Consider the following 19,901-nt stretch of genomic DNA (forward strand, 5'->3'; position numbering starts at 1 on the left):
TACTAAGGGACTAGTATATAATATATAGGGCGGTATAAGGGGTAGTCGATAGCGTCTTTCTACTATATTTAGCTTAGTTTATATAAGTAGGTAATATTAAGGTATCCTTATTAATATTAATAGCTAGCTATTTATCTTATAAAAGGGCGGTAATCCTATCGCTATTATATAGCGTGCGCTTATTAAGCTTTTAAAAATATAGCGTTTATTTATAGCCTTATACTACCTTTATTAACTAGCTTATATACTTACTATAGCTAATAAGTACAATTATAAGGATAAGTAACTCTTATAAAGCTAGCGTAATTAAATTTTATAGCTATATAGGCTTTATACTATCCTCTTATACTATAGTCCCTACTACCTATAAGAGCGTTTCTTTAAAATTAAGGAGGATTCGCTCAAGGTCTATCTATCTCTTTACTTAAGGGTCTATAGCCTATCTTATACTTTCTCCTACTCCTATATATTACTAAACGTATATATAAGGTATTAGAAGAAGTCCTATAAGTTACGTTTACCTTTAAAGCTACCCTTATCTTAGAATCTAAAGATCCGCTATATCTAAGGCTTTAATAGTATATAGAAGAGTAAATACTATACTATATCGTAATAGCTATTTAGGCCTTATTTCTTATTAGTTATAAACTTTATCTATAGCCGGCTAAGAAAGAAATAAAACGACTCTAGCTTACTATCTTAAGTTAGATAAGGGAGTAGCTTTTACGCTAGTAGTTTCGCCGCTATACCTAGCGTCGCGGAGGTTATAAGGGTTAACGCTAGTCTTATAGATAGCTCCCTTAGTATAGTAAGAACCTTATCCTTCTTACTAGCCGTCGCGCTTTTAATCGCTTTTAAGATAGCTATAATACTTCTTATCCGTTTAAAGGGGGGTAGAGTACTCCCTTAAAAGAGCGGCGCCCTTTTTAAAGAGATATCTATTAAATCTATTAGTTAATAACTTATACTATTATAAAGTAAGTAAAAGTATATATATAGGTACTATCTATAAGATAATATTAATAATCTATATAAAGCTTTTTTATACGCGGCTAGCTTATATATATATATATATATAAGATCTAGCCCTTTATATATAACTATATAGCTTAAGCGGCAGCTTAAGCCTATAACCTATAATAGTTAAAGACTTTTATAGTTTATAGTATAAAGGGTTATTAGCCTATAAGTAGTTAAGCTTAATAGTCTTTTAATAAGGGTTTATAATAAGATTAATATTAACTTTCTTTACTAAGCCTCCTTTAACCTACTACTTAAATAAGAAGTAGCGGACGCTTAACCGCTTATAATTAAAGTAAAGGAAGATAATAAATTTAAGGTTAAGGAGATATAGGCTATATACTAGAAAAAGGTTAGCTAAGAGAAACGCTAAGAGGTCTTTATAAAGTAGTATAGGTACCTTAACTTAACGTAAGAACCTATATATAAGTTTATAAGAGTTATAGCTATTAATAAGTTTAAGGCTTTATATAGACTAATAAATAAGAATAATAAACTAATAAACTATTAATAGTAGCTTAAGCTAAGACTATAAAGTAAGTAAAGTAAAAGTATTAGTTATAATAATATAAGCGTAATAGTATAAGTAAAAATAAAAATAGCGTTTATTTTAAGGTAGAGCCCTTAGACTACCTAAGCTTATTCCTTATTATCGTTACCTTTATCCTTATTATTATTATTATTATTATTATCTTTATTAGCCTCCTCCTTTTTATTAGTAGCGGCGGCGCTCGTAGCCCTTTAAGCCTATAAGCTAGTTAGCGGTAGTAGCGGCTTTAAGGGTAAAAGGGCGGCGGCTAGCGTTAGCGGTGGCGGTAAGGGTAGTAGTAATAGTAGAGGTAAGTATAGCTAAAGGGACCGCTAATAAGGCGACGGAGGCGGTATCCCTAGCGCTAAGGGCGTTAAAGGTAAAAGTAAAAGAGTAAAGGAGTAAGGACTTACTTAAGTATAAGGCCCTACCGCTTAAGGGCGCGGAGGTTATAGTATATAGCGGCGGCGGCGGTAAGGCGCTTTTTAGTAGCCCCCTACGCTTACCTATATACGCTAGCTTTTTAAGCTAATACTATAGTAAGTAAGATAGGAGGCGCTGCCTTATAGGCGCGGCTAGCGCGCGCGTATTAATAATAGCTATTACTATAGCGGCGCCTAACTTAGTCGGAGTAGTTAAGCTCTTATAACGCGTAACGTATATAAGGGGCTAAGTAGGCGGCGCCGGCTTATACTTAGCGCTTATACTTTAATAGGTTAGCGGAAAATATTTATTACGCTTACTTAACTATAGACTTATAAGGGTAGTAGAGATAGAGGTAGGGGCTAAGGGGCTAAGCGTTATAAGTAGCGGTAGGGATAGTATTATTACTTTAAAGGGTAACGTAAGGGCAGCTAGTATAGTAGAAGTAATAGCGGCGGCGGTAGACGTAGTAGTAAGGGCATAGGTAGGAGCGGCGGTAGTAGTAGAGCTATTATTAGCCGCGGCTAGTATAGCGTCGATAAATAACTCTATATACTCTAAGAAGGAGGAGGTAAGGAAGGGGGAGGTAGATTCTTAAGGTATATAAGTAATAGCGGAATTTTAGGATATTAAGGAATTATATAGAACTATATAGTAAAGGGAAAGACGGAGTATAAGGTACGATTTTTAACGGAGTTTATTAGTAATATATTAGTATATAGGAGAGGTATTAAAGTTAATAATTCTATATTTATTTACTAGCGGACATACTACCTTATATAGATAATTATAGCTAAACGGAAGAACTTTTTAGGACTAGATTTAAGCTACTATATAGCCCTAAGACTAAGGAATTTAGTAATACCTTAAGTATAGCTAGAAGTATCTTAGTTCCGCTAAATTTTATATTTAAAGGAGGTTAGTTTTACCGGTATTCTTAAGAGGTCTTAGCTAGTATTCTAAGCTAGCTTTATTCCTTTAATTCTAGATTATACGATAACTAGCCGCCCGTTTAATATATAATAATATAAAATATAGCGAGCGATTCTTACTTTATATAATAGGATTATATCTATAATTAATATACTACTTATTAGCTTATATAATTAAGAGAGTATATTATAGCTACTTTATTTATAATAGGAAAACACCGTTCCTTATAGCCTCCCTTAAAGAGTAGATTTATATACTCTTTACTAATCTATTTATAGTAGTATATATATAAGGTAAAAACCTTTTTTAGGAAAACTACTCTTATACTTAAATAAGATATATAAAAACCTATTCTTTCTTAGGAAAAAAGTCCTTAAGTATATACTAATAGAGAAACTTATAGTAGGAAAAATTTATAGTTATAATAATTATTTATAGGAAAACCTTATATAAAGTAAAACCTATTATTACTAAGAAAATCTCTATAGATAAAAACCTAGTAAATATATCTCTAGGAAAACTAATAAAAGGAAAAACTTAATAAGGGAAAGATATAAAAAGTATAAGAAATATCTAAAAACCCCTTTTTATTACTTAGGAACTTATTTTAAGAATAGACCGTCTCTAAATTTATAAAGTAATTTAGGTCTTAATTCCTTAGTAAAAGTATAAGCTATATTATCTTTTAATTTAATATAAAAACCTTTAATTTCTCCTTCTCTTATACTAGTTTTAGTATAGTTCTTATAAAGAGAGATATAAGAAGTATATAAAAATATACGAAGGTAAAATTAAAAGTAAGGGGTCGTATAGGTAAGGTAGAGAGATTTAATTCTTACGGGAGTAGTAATAAAGGTAAGGGAGTAATTATTATATTGCCTTAATTATCCTTCTTTCCTCTATCTAACGCCTCTCTTTATACCTATTTAGTATCTTAATTAATAAAGAAGATCCTACTTAAAGAAGCTACTAATGTCCTTTTAACTACCGAGCTTTTTACTGGTTTTTCCCCTCCTTTCTAGCCGTTGCCGGTATATCCGTCTTATCTTTCGCTACCTTTATAGGAAGCTATCGCTACTTTTACTTCCCCTCTTACCCCTACCCTCCTCTCTATACCTCTTTTTAGCTCCTTCCTTAAAACCTGTTTTTTAGCTCCCTAGGTCCCTCGTGCTAAGGGATATCTCTAAGAACTACGAAATTAGGCTATGCTTCGCGATATACCCCCTTAGCTATAGCCTGCCTTTATAGAAAGGGTAAAGCTAAATACCTAGGCCGGTAAGCGTATAGAGGAGGTCTTAGTTTATACTTATCCCTTAGTTAAGAAATCCGGGTTTTAGCCCTAGGCTCTTTTAGACCTACTTTAGGAAAAGGGGCCTTAAGGAGGAAATTAAGTCCTATAAGAAAAGGAGGCTTCTCTAAGGATAAGTCCCTAAAAAGGGGGCCTTTAAGAAGAATAAGTCCTAATTAAGCTAGGGGCCCTCCTTTAGGATAAGTCCTAATTCCTCTCTTTAGCTATAGACGTCTCCTTCCTCCTACGTGCTATTAGCTCCTCTTATAGACTCTTAAGGCGGGCCTCTAAGGATAGCTTCTCTTAAACGTCTTCTAGCTTAATTTACTATAAAAAGACAGCTAGCTTCTACTTCGGTAAGGGCTTCGTAAGACCGTTAGCTTTTATTAATACCGTTAGAACCTAATAGACGGAAATAAGTCCCCTTTAGACCTCTTAGCGTAACTAATACTAGTAGATATCGATATACTATAGCTAGGTCGATAGCTTACTATTTTCTTCTATAAGAATCCGTATAGTCTATATATTATTATATTCTATAGCTAATAGGGACGGAATTTATAGTCGTAACGATATAAGTAGCCGGCTAAGGAAAATCGCTTCCTTTAACGCTTTTAAAAGAGCTAGTAGCTCTGCCTCCGTGCTCGAAGTCGTAATAGTAGCTTATTTTAAAGCTCTCTAAGCAATAGCTCCTCTAAAAAGGGATATAATATACCCCTATAAGCTCTTTCTATCTAAGGAATTATCTATAAAGGACGAATTACTTAAATAAAGGAAGATTTCGGCAGCTAATTTCTATCCCTACCCTCCTAGGCGTAGACTATATAATCTCGTTAAATAAAGATAAAGGATTGCTTAGTCTATTACTTCTTAGTGCCTAGGGCTAGGATTCTAGTTATGCCTAGCTAGCTAAGAGACCGTAAAAGAGATATCCGGTCTAGTATAAATAGCTAAAAAAAGCAAGGAGCCTACCTTCTATTAATATTAGTATTTCTCTTGCTCCCTAGCTTAAAAGGACGGATTAGGTAAAAGCTCTTTATCTAATATAAGCGTAGAGGGAAGCTTTTTATCGAGGGAATTAGGGAGGAATTTATAGGCGACCTTATCGATATAGCCGTCTTAGGTAAGCTAGATAGTCCGTTAGGACCTATTCTAAAGGATTTATATCCCTAAGAACTACTTTAGCTCCCTTAGCCTAGTTATCTTATACCTTTATTATAGGCCTTATATAGCCTCCCTAGTAGTAGCTTCTTCCTCTTTTAGGTAGGCCTAGATAATATCGTCGACGTAGAAGAAGACTATAATTTTACCCTTCTATATTATATATAGTTCCTAAGGGACTTTCTTAAAGCCTAGGGCTTTAAGGGAACCTATTAAATGCCATTGCTAAAGAAGGGGTAATCTTCGTAATCTATATAGAGCTTTCCTAAGCTATAGAACCTTTCCTAGTTATTAGAAACTAAGAGGAAGTCGTATATAGATAACTTCTTCTTCCTTAAGTAGGCAGTTAATAAAGGCGTTAACTATATCTATCTATTTAAGCTCGAGGTCGAATTCTACTACTATAGCTATAAGGGTCCGAAAAGATATCCTTGCTAGGGTAGTTGCCCTAGTAAGTAGATCCCCTTTTTCCTACTAGTTCCTATAAATAACTAGCTAGGCCTTATACTTTTAAAGGAAGCCGTGTTTATTAGTCTTATAGATAAAGACCTACTTATAGCTAAGGACCTATTTTCCTCTTACCTTTTCCTTAAGGACCTCTTCGAAAGACCCTATCTCTTCGTATAAGGCTAGGTGGTCTTTCTAGGTCTAGAAAAACTAGTCTTTAAAGGGGTGTTTTTCTAGCTACTTTTAGTTTGCTAGTAGGTCTAGGAGGTCTCTTTTATATACCTTCCTTGCTAATAGCTATAGCTTAAAAAGCCGGCCTGCTATAAATGCTCCGTAGGAACCGTCTTCTATTAGCGTTAGGTAGAAGTCGGAAAAACGATCGAAATAAGGGGAGAGATTAGTCTTCTTTCGTAATAGTATCGGGCCCTATACCTTCCTTTACTTCTCGAAGCAGGGATAAAAAGGCAGCTAGGTAATCCTTTAAGAGAGGTGCCTTTCCTACCCCCTTAGGGGTCGAGACAGGAAGACTAATAGAGAAAGCTGCTTCTAGATCTTCTTCTTATTCCGTAAGAGGAGGCGTAGGAAGGTAGGCGTATTCTAGCTCTACTACTTTCCTATAGTCTCCTTCTTCGTTTAGATTATCTAATCTAGTAGCTTCCTCTTCTTCTTCGAAGTTAGCGTTATCCTCGACTACTTCGACGTCGGTTTCTTTTTTTATTTCCTTATCTAGGACCTCTTCTTAAGACTATTAAGAAGGGGGGATTTAAATCTTCTAAATTAGCTAACGTTATAAGAGTAAGAGGGGCTATTAATCCCTCTTTCCGTTAAAGAAGCTAAATTCGTCGAAAATTATATCCCTAGTCGAAATAACCTTCTATAGAAGAGGAATCTAGATCCGGAAGATATTCGTAGAATTATAGCTAACGAGGTAACTAATAAAGGCTCTCGGATTAAGCTTTCTTTTCTTCTTCCCTTTTAGCTATATATCGGTAGTTATTACGTATACCTTATAGCCGTAGGTATAAAGGTAGGCTAGCGAGGCCCTCTTCTTAGTAAAGAGCTTAAGGGGGGATTTCTAGTCTATTCCTTAGGTAGTCCCTCTAAGGGTCCGGTTCTAAAGGTAATAGGCGGTCTTAACGACTTCCTTCTAAAGGTTATATAAAAGCCTTATAGTAAGTCTTATCGTATAGGCCCTTTCTATTATAGCACCCCTTAATCTTTCTACCCCTCTATTCTAGGCCTAGGTATTCGGTGCTAATAGGAGGGGTAAAATGCCCCTTTTTCGAAGCTAATTTAAGATATCCTTCGTAAATAGCTCTCCGTTAGACCGTATCTTCTTTACCTCGTAGCCGAAGTAGGATTTTATCTAGTTAACGAAGTCTTAGAGGGTAGACTAGTTATACTTACTTAGGTAGGTCTATAAGAAATAGGGGAAAACTATCCCTAAAAAGGCGTCTATAAAAAACATTACCCTAACGAAGCTTTCTTAATCCCTAGAGACATCGGTCTAGTCGACCTAAATTTCCTTATATAGCTAGTCCGGCCGTAAAGGCGTTCGTTTAGAAATTCGTCTCCTAGTATTTCCTTAGCTATAGTATTCGCATTCGACGGTCTTTAGGCCCCTTATTCGTACGCCTTATTATTAACCTAGCTTATATAAAGCTAGGGGACCTAGGTAACTAAGTCGTGCGTGCTAAAGAATGCCGTCTCCTTAGGCTACTAAAAGAGGGTCTTTTAAACCTACCCTCCTTTAAGTAGGGAAAGCTAACTTCTCGAGTAGTTCCTTCCTAAGGATAGGTCGGAATTCGAGAATAAATTAACCGAATTTTTCCTCGATAAGCCCGATAGTCTAATTCTTCTAGACTAGCCTCGTAGGTTTAGACGTTATATCCTAGAAGATTCCTTCCTCTTAAAGAAGGCGGAAGGAAATTAAGCTTGTTAAGAATCGAGGGTAAAAAGCTACCCTTTCCCTTCGAAGAATTCGTATAGAACCGTTAGGTAATTTTATCGTAAAATTCACCCTTCTATATCCCTTTATCTATACGGTTAATTCCCTAGCAATAAGATATTCCCTCTATGCCTTCTTAAAGGACCAGAATCGTAAGAGTATATTATAGATATCGAGGGAAGCACTTAAGTTAAGGATAGCTGATTTTTATAGGGGATAATCGGAGGGCTCTAACGGTTAGCCTTAGCCTTATTAATCTATAGGGAAGACGAAGGCCGGATTTACTATACTAACGATTTTCCCTTAAACTTACGGTAGCGGCGTTAGTTACTATTTCCTAGTAACCTAAATCTCGTCTATCTTCTTTTATAACGAGGGGTCCTCCTTAAAAGACTATTATATCGTTTCTTATAGCCTCTTTAAAGGGTTAAATCCTTTAGGTCGGTTTTCCTTAAAGACCTACTATTATTATAATAATCGATAACCTAGGGATTTATATACTAGGCAGCCGTTTCGTCGTTTAGTCTTCTATTTCTTTAAGGAATCCTCGTCCTAATCTAGAAGGTCTGCTTAAAAACCTCCCCTTTTTACCCCTTATTACTAATTTTAATAAAGAGGTTCGATTTCGACTAGTTCCTTAATTTTTCGACTAACGGACTAAAAGGTCTATTAGGGGACTAGTCGGGCCGGTCTAACTAACGGGACCGGGGCCGGGCCCGGAGCAAGATACGTAGCCGGGGCCGGGACCGCAGCTATAATTAACGACGGCGTTAAGGCTCTCGAGGGAGGAGGAGCCGGAGGGGCAACAGCCGCAGCAGCAGCAGCGGGAACCGCAGCAACAGGGGCTATAGCAGCTGCAGGGGCAGCAGGTCGAGCCGTCTAGGTCGAGTGCTAGCTACGAAGGAATAAGACTACTTACTATTATACTCTAGTAGCTACTTCGTCTAATTCCCGGCTAGCTTCTTAAAAGATAGTCGAGTAACCGTTACGAATAGGCTTTATTAGTAGAGATATATCCTATAGCTACTAGCCGGAAAGAACTTCTATAAGGAAGTATTAGTTAGCTTCCTCGAGGATCTCTTCCTACTTAGCTAGCTACGAAGAAGCTAGTAGGTTCCTAGCAGAAAAGGCTCTTAGGTAGGCTATATAGGTCTTCCTAATACGGTTAGTTATATAGCCCCTTAAGGGAGCTATTAAGGTCTTAAGCTTTAAAAACCACTGCCTAGGAGTCTCTTCCTCTTAAAGAGAGATTAGCTTTACGGTACTAATAGATTCCGTTATTACTATACGAGCAGTAGTTAGCAGCTTTGTCTCGTAAAGGTATTCCTTATAATAACTCTTATAGTTACCTAAGGCAGCAGAAAAAGCTCTCTATTATATAGAGGTTAGCTCGGAGAAGAGGGAAGCTCCCTCTATAAATTCCGTTGCCCTAGGACGAAGAGGGGGCTCGAGAGGGTCCTGCTTATTAAAGAAGACTAAATTATAGATAGTCCTATTTATACGAGCCCGTAGCTCCTTTACCTATTTATCCTAATCTTAGGGCTCTATAAGAATCGTCTTATAGACCGTAGGGATAGTAAAGGAGTCGGTTTTCGTTATTATTGCGGGGAAGGGTAGAAAAGTTAGGTAAAAATCGGCTTTTCTAGTAAGAGGGGTAAAAGGAAGCTACGAGGGATATAAGAAAGGTGCCTTTTATAGCAGCCGGAAGGTATAAGAATTCTATTCCTCCCGGGCTTATAACTCTCGCGAAGAGAGATACGAGAAGTGCATAAAAATACATAAAGGTAAAATTAAAAGTAAGGGGTCGGATAGGCAGGGCAGAGAGATTTAATTCTTACGGGGGCAGTTATTGCGGCAGGGGAATAAGTATTATATTGCCTTAATTGTCCTTCTTTCCTCTATCTAACGCCTCTCTTTATACCCGTCTAGCATCTTAATTAATAAAGAAGATCCTACTTAAAGAAGCTACTAATGTCCTTTTAACTACCGAGCTTTTTGCCGGTTTTTCCCCTCCTTTCTAGCCGTTGCCGGCATATCCGTCTTATCTTTCGCTACCTCTATAGGAAGCTATCGCTACTTTTACTTCCCCTCTTACCCCTACCCTCCTCTCTATACCTCTTTTTAGCTCCTTCTTTATAACCTGTTTTTTAGCTTCCTAGGTCCCTCGTACTAAGAGATATCTCTAAGAACTGCGAAATTAAGCTACGCTTCGCGATATATTTTCCTCTTTTAAAGGCATTTTTATATCCTTATTATATCTTTTTAGTATTTCTAAAATAGCCCTACTATTTATATACTATAGGAATAAGTGCTAGGTATAGAAATCTATATCCTTTGCCTTTAAAGATATAATAAGGATCGATTATCTTTTAAATAAAGGTTCTATAAGAATATAATATAATTTATTTCTAAGAAATCCTTTAGTAAGGACCTTATCCTTATTATCTAATAAAAGGACTTTATTTCCTCCTACTAAGGCATAGGTATTATTAAAATAAGATTAGGATAGTATATTTACCCTTAATTTAAGGATATAAAAGCAGTCTTTAAAGATATACTTTTTTCTACTATATAGGAACTTAAATACTAAGTCCCCCTTTCCTTTTACTAATATAAAGGAAGTATTTCCCTAGTATACTTTAAACTTAATCTCCTTATAATTAATAAGGAAATTCTTATTCGATACTATATACTTAGTAGCTCTAGTATCGTATATAAAATTAAAGATCCTTTTATTCTTATAACTAAGAAATCCTCCTTCTCTTACCTTTATTACTAGTTCTTTTATTCTAAGAATTAAGGCCTTTAAAGGTCCTAAAAGAAAGTCTTTATTAGCTTTTACTATAGGGGTAATTATAGAGGTTAAAATTACCTCTAAATCCTTAGACGTATATATAGGGGTCGGAGCCCTAGATAGATCTATAAGGTCGATATTAAGGTCTATATTTTCTTCTTATAGGGCTATATTTAAGACCTTATCGGTTTCTTCCTTTAAATCCTATTTAGAAGTATAATTATTCTTTCTTTTATTAGTAGTAGAGTTACTACTAAAAGAAGAAGAAGAAGAAGATTTTCTCTTCTTAGAAATTCGGTTTCTATCGTTCCTTTTTCCTTTATTTAAGACCTAGTAAGAAGGAGCCTTATCGGGATATAATTTAAAGTAATTTACTATAAAATGCCCTGGTTTTTTATATTCCTTATAATAAGAAGTCTCTATGCAATTTCTATAGGATTTCTAGGGCTTCCTTCTTAAAAGGAAATATTTTTAGGAAGTCTCGTTTATATCCTTTATTCTTCTAGCTTTATCTAAAAGACTAGCTATAAGGGATTCGAGGGTAAAGGCTATAAAATTATACCGTAGGTTCTATATAATATTTATAATATAGCTCCGAAATTCCCTATTAAGGCAATTAAGGATCTATACTATAAGAATAACTTCCGGAATTTCTATATTACGGGATTTTAAATCCTTATAAACTTCCTTTACCTTATATAGGTATTTCTCTAACTTAGAGTCTAAGGGACTTAGGTTAAAGAGTTACTTTATAAGTAGATAATTCAACGAAAAGTTTAACGGATTATATAGCTTTATAAGCTTATCCTAAGTAGCTTTAGTATTTATTAGATGCTTAATTTATATTAAAGGGCTATCTTCGACTTAAAAAAGAATCTAGGATAAAGCTTTTATAGTCTTTATATAATTTTCTTACTTTAAGGTAGTAATAAGCTTTTCCTTTATAAGGATAGCTCTTATCCTTATAGTTTAAAGAGTATAATTTAAATTTCCCTTAAGTCTAAAGAATTTATATTCTTTTTATTATCCTATTATATATAGATTCGGTATTATTGCGTTCGTAGGGATCGAGTAATTTAGTCGGGAGTATAAGAGCGTAGGAAGGTAGAAGAAATCGGGGGGAAATCCGATAGGAATTTTAGTTAGGTTTTTCGTCGAGGGATTTTAAAGGTTCCCGTGCATAGTTAATTTCCCGGCTTAAAAGGAGTAAGACGGGCTTATAACCTCTTAAGGTATATAAGCAATAGCGGAATTTTAGGAAATCAAGGAATCACGTAATACTACGTAATAGAGAGAAAGAAGGAGCATAAAGTAGGATTTTCAGTGAAATTTATTAGTAGTATATTAGTGTGTAGAAGAGGTGTTAAAGTTAATAATTCTCTATCTATCTATCGGCGGACGTCTAGTCTTTTATAGACAATTGCAGCTGAACGAAGGTACCTATTAGGACCGGACTTTAGCTTCCGGGAAGTCCTCTATCTAACGGATTTAGTAATGTTTTTTATATAAGCGTAGGTGTCTTAGTTCTTATATTATTTATATTTAAAGGAGGCTTGTTATATCGAGGATCTTAGTATATTTTAAGCTTATTCTACGCTAAGTATTATTTCTTCGATTCTAGATTAAGCAATAACTAGTAACATGTTTAATATATAATAATATAAAGGGTAACGAGCTTTCCTTAATCTATTAAATAGTAATTTTTCTATAATTAATATACTACTATTAGCTTATATAATTAGGAGAGAATATTATAGCCGCTTTATTTATAGTAGGAAAACACCTTTCCTTATAATCCTAGTATCGTTTGTTATAGCCTATTCGTCTTATAAGGAACGTAGCCTTTACTTTATCTTCTTATTAAGAAGGTCTCCCTTTAAGATTTATAATAAATTGCTCCTAGTCTAGCTATTAGGGCTATTTAAGCTCCTTTATACCGTCTAAGTTAGTATATTCCTAAATCTTATAAGTCTAGGCCTACGATTTAATCCCCTTAATCTATAAGGTTTAATTAAGGCTTTCCCTTAGTCTTATAATATAATTATCCCCTCTTACTTCCTTTAATATTATCTTAGGAAAATAAGGGTTCTAGCTTAATAAGTAATATCCTTCTTTAAGGGATATATAATTTATATATTTCTAAGGGTACCCCTTTAAGTAGCTAGGTTCCTTACCCTAATACTACGTTTTAAGCGTTATAATAGCGTTAATAGCTCGTAAATAGCTTTAAAGGTAATGTTAGCCGGTAAAAGATAATCTAGCTATATAGACCGGGCTTATAACTCTTAAGTAGGGGCTTAAGAGTATAGTAAAAGAAATAGGGGCATAGAAAGGTAAATTTAGTAATATATATCTTAGCCTATCTATTAGGATAAGAGAGGGGCTTATATAGGTATAGTAACTATATATAGCTAGCTAAAAGAGGGCATTAAGATATTCTTATACCTAAGTTAGGCCTATATTATATCCTTAGGCTAAGGGAGTTATATTAGTTAGGCAGGCTCCCTTATATATAACTATTAGGCCTACTAGGTATAACTATAGCCTCTTATACCTACTTTCCTTAATAAATATATTAATATCTACTCTCTTAAGATTCGCCCTTAATTACCCTTCGTATAATATAAGCTACTATAAGAAGGAATTCTTAGGTAGTAACGTAACTACTATAAACCTTTAAATAAATAGATAAATCCCCCTCTAATATTATATTAACTTAAACCTTAAACTTTCGTTCCTTAAGGCTTTTTACGTGAGCTATGACCGGCGAGCCTTCTCCTATCCTTTGATTAGTCGCCGACTCTTTCCGCCCCCCCCCCCTTCCTGATTGGTCGCTGCCGCCTTGTCTTCCCCCCCCCCCGGCACCGACACCCTCCTCCGTCTCCCACGTCGCCCTGAGAACTACCCTTGACTCTTCAGCGTCGCCATCCAACCAGCGCAACGCCTCCGCCATAGTCCTCTCGCTGAGCACCTCGAGCCTGGTCTATGCGGCGGTCATCTCTTCGGGGACTCGGTTGCCCGTTCGATCTCGAGCTGTCAAGCCTGCAAGGGGCAGATTAGTAGTCAAGTCGGTGACGATTGGCGAACACCGGCTGCTGTATGTTTTATTTTTTCCTCTTTTCATTCTTTGTTTTTATTCTTTATTATAAGCGGTAGATGGAGCACATCGGTCATCGTGGCATTGAATTATTACTTGCCATACCTGGGGGAAAGGAATTCAATGTTTCGGTTGATGTTACCAGCCTTATGCGTTACCGCCGGACGGTAACGCATTTGGCTCGAGGGGCCCTGACATGTCTCGGCCGGCGCCGGGCTACATCCGCCACGCCTCAAAGGCAATATGGTGCACCGCCGATACAAGCCTAAGAGGGACTTGGTGAGGCTGGCATTGACCCTTGGAGGAGAGCTTACTGTTGTCTGCACCGCGACCTGTTCGAAACGGCCAAGATTGGAAGGCCCGTGGATACGACAGTTATCTTCTACTTTTTGCTGCCGAAACGGGGAATCCGCCATGTTGCCCAATCTCTTGAAGCATTCGACTCTGCGCAGGTTCTTCTCAACGTCACTGCCCAAGACGGGAACCGGCTACGATGCGACCATTGCGAATCTACGTATCGGCGTAGACACCCGTGTCATCTACCAAGGTGCGTCTAGCCGGCCCGCACGGTTGCCGACGAGGATCGAGCCGCGGACACGACTGACTCCTTGGAAGGCTTCACAGGCCAAGCGGTACGTTGGCAGGCTGGTGCCGCTCCTCCCCCGCACGAGTGTGGCATGGGGAGTCAAGACTCACGAGGCAAAGGCCACTTCCAACGCCAAAGCCACGCTGGAATGTGGAACGCAGGTCGTAGGCGGCGTATCCCCAGGCAAGGGCGGCAAGAAGCACCTTGGCCTGCCCGTCTTTGACACGGTCCGGGAGGTATGAAACTGAGACATTCCGCACCCCAGAGGAAGCCTATGGGCGGCTCGCTCGCTCACCCCCATTTCACATTGCAGGCCATGCAACAAGTCCGCCCACACGTCAGCGCCGTCTTCGTCCCGGCCCAGCATGCCGCCAAGGCCATCATAGAGTCCATCGAGGCCGAGGTGCCTCTGTTAGTCTCCGTGGCAGAGCACATTCCCGTTCACGACCTGATGCGCGTCCAAGAGGTGCTGCGGATGCAGAGCAAGAGCCGTCTCGTCGGACCCAACAGCCCCGGCATCATCGCGCCGGGGCGATGTCGCGTCGGCATAATGCCTTTTCGTCAGTATCAGAGGGGCTGCCTCGCGATCGTGTCCAAGTCCGGCACCCTGAGCTACGAGTCCGTCGGAGCCACGACTGCCGCGGGTCTAGGACAGAGTCTTGTCATTGCTGTCGGTGGAGACTCCATGCCCGGTATGAGGATGCCTCGGCACTGAAACACCTCCGGGGCTCACGGAATTCTGACACTGCGTCCGCGATATACAGGTACCACGCTGGTGGACGCCCTCAGGGTTTTCTTCGACGACACCGAGACCAAGGGCATCATTTTGATTGGAGAAATCGGTGGGGAGGCGGAACTCCGGGCAGCAGAACTGATCAGCGAATACCGTCGGGCCACGCCGAATCCCAAGCCCATCATCGCCATGGTTGCGGGACAGACGGCGCCGCGAGACAAGACAATGGGACACGCCGGAGCCATCCTATCGCCGATGGACGTCACGGCCGCCGAGAAGGCAGAGGCGCTGCGACGGGCCGGAGCCGTCGTTGTGCCTCACCCGGGCGTCATGGGGATCAAGATGCAAGAGCTGCTTGCCTTGTGACTCGTTCATGACAACTCATCAAGGGCCGCCAGAGGGCCGATGAGCCACCATTCTTGTCCTCGTCCTAAGCTTCAAAGCTTATGCCGTGTTGGCAGACTGTCGTACCGGGCCACAAAACGTCGCATTATATAAATCGAGCAATGATTGGTGCAGCTGCTTCATTGCCGTGAATCGGCATCTTGGTCGTTAACCGGCTTCACGTACGAAGTTTCCCGTTCATGTTTTTTTTCAGCTTCTTAAATTGTCCTCAGAAATCAACCATGACTACGGAATGTTCCGGCAGAGTGACAAGAAGGCATCAAGATGTTCCAAGCCCCCGCCCAGAAGGCGCATTGGCGAGACTACTCTAAACGGCAAACTGTCCAGCTACAAAACTTTCTAATTTCGGAAAGCCCAAAAGAGGCATGTAATCCAGCTCCATAACACCAATTCTCCAACTAGCAACTCCGACTGTAACGACACAACCTTTGGTAAAAGCCTGGGACATGTCGCATGCTCACGAGTACCGTGTCGTTCTTGAAACTGTGGCCACATGGAAGCTGCCGCGTCAGCACTAGAGCCGCTCAATTCATCAAGTCGCCTTCGTCAGGTTCTCCCCCTGCCTCGTCACAGCGGCTTTTCGGTCCACGCTCCCGCCGGGCTGCCTGCCAGTTTACGCAGGGAGTGCTAAGTAGGTTGATAACGACTTCCATCGCCTTTTTGTTGAGACGATTACTTATTGGTTACAAAATGTCATTGAACATCAACAAGACAGCTCGGAATATTCGCCCTTCTGCCCGTTCAATGAGTAATTGCCCTCGAAAGCCGCATGCTGCCGATCACCAGAAGCCCGCCCGCCCCAGCTGTTACGTTTCAAGTTCACTTAGTGCTTGACTCGTACGAATTGATCCACCAATGAATAGTACAAGCCGTCACGCCATCCTCGCTTGTATTCTGACTCCCTTGTGGTGCTTGATCCGAAAAGGGCATCTCCGCCGCACGGTACTCTGTCCACGCGATGGCGATATAGCACGGCCATCGTCGACGGCATCTCTAGCGGTCCCAGACCTGCGCACTTCGCAGAGAGATTGAAAGTATAAATATCCTCCCTCCAAGCGAGACATCACCAGACATTATCCATCATCTCGTTTTGCCTTCTTGCTGCCTCGTAGCCCTCAGACCAAGGAACGGCTGGATTCTGCCGAAATTATGATTGCAACGTCGACCACCACGATTGAGCTCGAGGAGATTGGGCTGCCGGCTCAGCCAGCTCCCGCCGAGCATCCGGACTCACGGGTTGGCCGCGAATGGGGAATAGACAAGAGGTCAGAACCAAATCGCCTGGGCGAATCCGAACACCGGGACCCGAGCCCTACGCCGGCCGCCCGGGCCCCTGAGAAGTGGAACGAGCCGCGCCGGAACTTGTATCGACTCGGGGCGGCGTTTTGGTGCTTCTTTGTCATGGGAGCGAATGATGCAGTCTATGGCGTGAGTGATCGTACACTGTTTCCAGTCACTGTCCAAAGTCCCGACACATCATTACCTGTATGAACAGCACTGACACCAGTCGTCGCTCCCTCTTGTTCAACTACAGGCATTGATTCCGTATGTAAGTATTATCTCGTGTGGTCCAGGTCTTGATCGTCAAGATATTGAAGCGGCTGCTGATTATATGACCGCCCGTGAAGCTCGAGTCTTACTACAATCTCACGTACCTTGTCGTCTCACTCGTCTTTCTATCCCCGTTTGTCGGCTACGTCTCCTCCGCGATACTAAACAACCATCTTCACCACAAGCTAGGCCAGCGCGGCATAGGAATTTTGTGCGGATCGTGCCACCTTGCGGCCTATGTCATCATAGCCGCCCATCCGCCGTATGTGGCTCTCGTGTTTGCCTTTACCCTCGCCGGCTTTGGTAACGGCGTGGCCGATGCAGCCTGGAACGCATGGGTCGGCAATCTGGCCAATTCGAGCGAGCTTCTCGGCTTCTTGCACGCCTTGTACGGCGCCGGCGGTGTCGTCAGCCCCCTTATCGCGACAACGTTGGTGACCAGGGCCAACCTGGAATGGTACTCGGTGTACTACATCATGGTGCGTGGAGCTTGACTGCTAGGGAGATCAAATCACCAGATGTTCAATGTTCGGAGGCTAATCTGCATCATGTACAGATTGGTTTCGCTGCAGTTGAGCTCATAAGCTTGGCCCTGGCCTTCTGGGACTCCAACGGGGCCACCTATCGCCGTGAATCTAGTGAAAGCTGGGAGGGAAGCGAGAGCGGCCTTTGCAATACTCTCTTCCGCATGCCAGCTGCCCGTGTCACTTGGGTCGCCGCACTGTTCCTACTTTGCTATGTCGGCGTCGAAGTCGCCCTTGGGGGATGGATCGTTACCTTTATGCTCCGAGAGCGGCATGCGGGGGCCTTTGCGAGCGGCATGTCGGCAGTCGGTTTCTGGCTTGGCATTACTGTCGGGCGGGCTGTCCTCGGGTTTGTCACGCCGCGTTTAGGGGTGAAGATGTCGACAGCAGTAAGTCAATCTCGTCGTTCAACAGCTCTCTCTGACATGGCGCTGCACTAGAGCTACATGGGAGCGGTTATGGCACTCGAGCTCATCTTCTGGCTGGTGCCGCAATTCTACGTCTCGGCCGTCGCCGTCTCGCTCCAAGGCTTCTTCCTCGGGCCAATGTTCCCCAACGCCGTTCTGGTAGCCAGCAAACTCCTCCCCAAGCGCCAACATGTCGTTGTCATTGGCTTTGCCGCTGCTTTTGGGGGGTGCGGCGCCGCTCTGCTTCCCTTCTTGACTGGTCTTCTAGCACAATCATCCGGTGTTCGAGTCCTTCAACCCATCGTCTTAGCGTTGATAGGCGCGATGCTCGTCATTTGGCTTTGCTTCCCGCGAGTCAATAAGAAAAGGGAATAGTGAGGAGGGTGTGTATATGTATTCTATAGCGATCTCTCATATATGACAGCCAACGCCACCATCGTTTCAAAGTCACCCGCCTTTCTTGAGTTAGCACGAATGAGCTGGCATGAGATTTTAAGTACATGCTATCGAGACATATAATAAGGAAACTGGACGTTGCTTCATAAAGCTGGGCTTTTTTGTTAGGTTGTCAGGTCTTAGGTTGATGGGGTTGTTCGGAATTGTACATGGGTGTTCTCGCTCAACGGTCGATACCAACCCCATCGTGAACCGCAACTCCACATTGGACGCTACGTATGAGATGCATAGTGAAATGCTTTTGGAATGGCAAGTAGTTTTTGCTCACTCTGATTCGTGTTGCTTGCTCAAGTCTAGACAACCCATCGTGTGATGCCGCTCTGCTCCGTCATGCGTCTCAGGCCTGTCCATTGGAGCATCATTCGGAAGATGGAGCCAAGTCGGGAACCCGTTCTACAGACTTGACAACCTTGGCCGGGGAACCAATGGCGACGGAAAAGTCGGGGATCGACCTGGTCACCACACTTCCCGCGCCGATGGTGCATCCCTTTCCGATCGTCACCCCGGGCATGATGGTCGTGTTGCCCCCGATCCAGCAGTCATCCCCAATGGTCACGTTGCCGGCATACTCAATGATGTCACGCCGTGATTGTACGTCAGTCTCGTGGGTTGCGGCGAAAATGGACACGAATGGGCCGAACATGACGCGGTGCCCAATCTTGACCATGCCGCAATCCAGTATCACCAAGCTTCGTCATGTAAGCGGCGTGTCAGTCGCTTCTGCTGGGCTGAGGGACATAAAGGGAAAAGCGGCCCTACAGCACGCCTGGCAGACATACTTGAAGTTGGAGTAAAAGGACTCCCCTATGGTGATGTTGCAGCCGTAGTCGATGTTCAAGGGAGGCTCGATGAAGGGTGCCTTGCCGACTTTGCCCAACATCTGCTTGAGCATCTTCTCGCGGTCGGCGGCGAGCGACTCAGCTGTGGCATCATCTGGGAAGTGCGAATTGTACTTGTGCATGAGCCTCCTTGCTCTGAATCGCCCATTGACGAGCTCGGGTGCCAGGCAGTCGTATCTGATGACAGACAACGTGAGTTGAGGATGGAATGGGAGAGGGAGGAGGGGTAAATATACTTACAGGACGCCCGAGACCATCTTCTCATAGTCGTCGCACCACGGCACGTTAGAAAGCGTCTTTGCAAAGGCTATCGTAGCCGGGTCTTTCTCTGCTTTGGCCATTCTGGGCACGTATTTTGCTGTATTCCGTATGGATGCTGCCGCAGTCGCGACTTTGAAGGGGGAGGAAGGTTTGCGTCTCGGCCGTGGCCAGCAAACGAACTTTCTGCCTGCTTTGGTTTCACCCCTGCCGGCTGGCTATCAATATCCACCGAAGAGGACACGTCCATTAATAGTGTTTCCCGGCATTGGGCAGCCCACTGTATTACTAACAAGAATTCCGGATACGAATCACGGAGAGCAGCTCGCCCAGGGCCAGTGGATGCGTCGCCAACTACAGATACTGGTCGGGATAACTTTGTGTGTTACATGCAGGGAAGCCAACTGGATTCCTCCCCTCGCCATTATCTCGCACCAGTGGCCAGCCAGCCGTCGCTCTCAGGCAGGTTTGACTGGGTCAGCTGTCGGAGCGAGACTGGTTT

At 41.7% G+C, this 19,901-nt stretch overlaps 3 protein-coding genes across 3 annotated transcripts; 2 read left to right on the forward strand and 1 right to left on the reverse strand.

The window, feature by feature from the left end:
* Nucleotides 1-14,054: 14,054 nt before the first annotated feature.
* HRG_00011 (coA binding domain-containing protein) lies at nt 14,055-15,325 on the forward strand (the record flags this gene model as incomplete). Its single annotated transcript, XM_044858482.1, has 5 exons — nt 14,055-14,187; nt 14,256-14,272; nt 14,346-14,462; nt 14,540-14,918; nt 14,991-15,325. 5 exons carry the CDS (start codon nt 14,055-14,057, stop codon nt 15,323-15,325), a joined length of 981 nt encoding a protein of 326 aa, XP_044724882.1.
* Nucleotides 15,326-16,513: 1,188 nt separating this feature from the next.
* HRG_00012 (major facilitator superfamily domain-containing protein) lies at nt 16,514-18,156 on the forward strand (the record flags this gene model as incomplete). Its single annotated transcript, XM_044858483.1, has 6 exons — nt 16,514-16,792; nt 16,899-16,913; nt 16,993-17,394; nt 17,472-17,828; nt 17,880-18,005; nt 18,115-18,156. 6 exons carry the CDS (start codon nt 16,514-16,516, stop codon nt 18,154-18,156), a joined length of 1,221 nt encoding a protein of 406 aa, XP_044724883.1.
* Nucleotides 18,157-18,660: 504 nt separating this feature from the next.
* HRG_00013 (maltose acetyltransferase domain-containing protein) lies at nt 18,661-19,482 on the reverse strand (the record flags this gene model as incomplete). The annotated part of the gene is made up of 3 exons (XM_044858484.1): nt 18,661-18,991; nt 19,082-19,318; nt 19,382-19,482. The coding sequence occupies 3 exons, from the start codon at nt 19,480-19,482 to the stop codon at nt 18,661-18,663; spliced, it is 669 nt and encodes a 222-aa protein (XP_044724884.1).
* Nucleotides 19,483-19,901: the final 419 nt, after the last annotated feature.

This window comes from Hirsutella rhossiliensis, assembly GCF_020360975.1.
Source record: "Hirsutella rhossiliensis strain HR02 chromosome Unknown scaffold00001, whole genome shotgun sequence".
NCBI classification, from domain to species: domain Eukaryota; kingdom Fungi; phylum Ascomycota; class Sordariomycetes; order Hypocreales; family Ophiocordycipitaceae; genus Hirsutella; species Hirsutella rhossiliensis.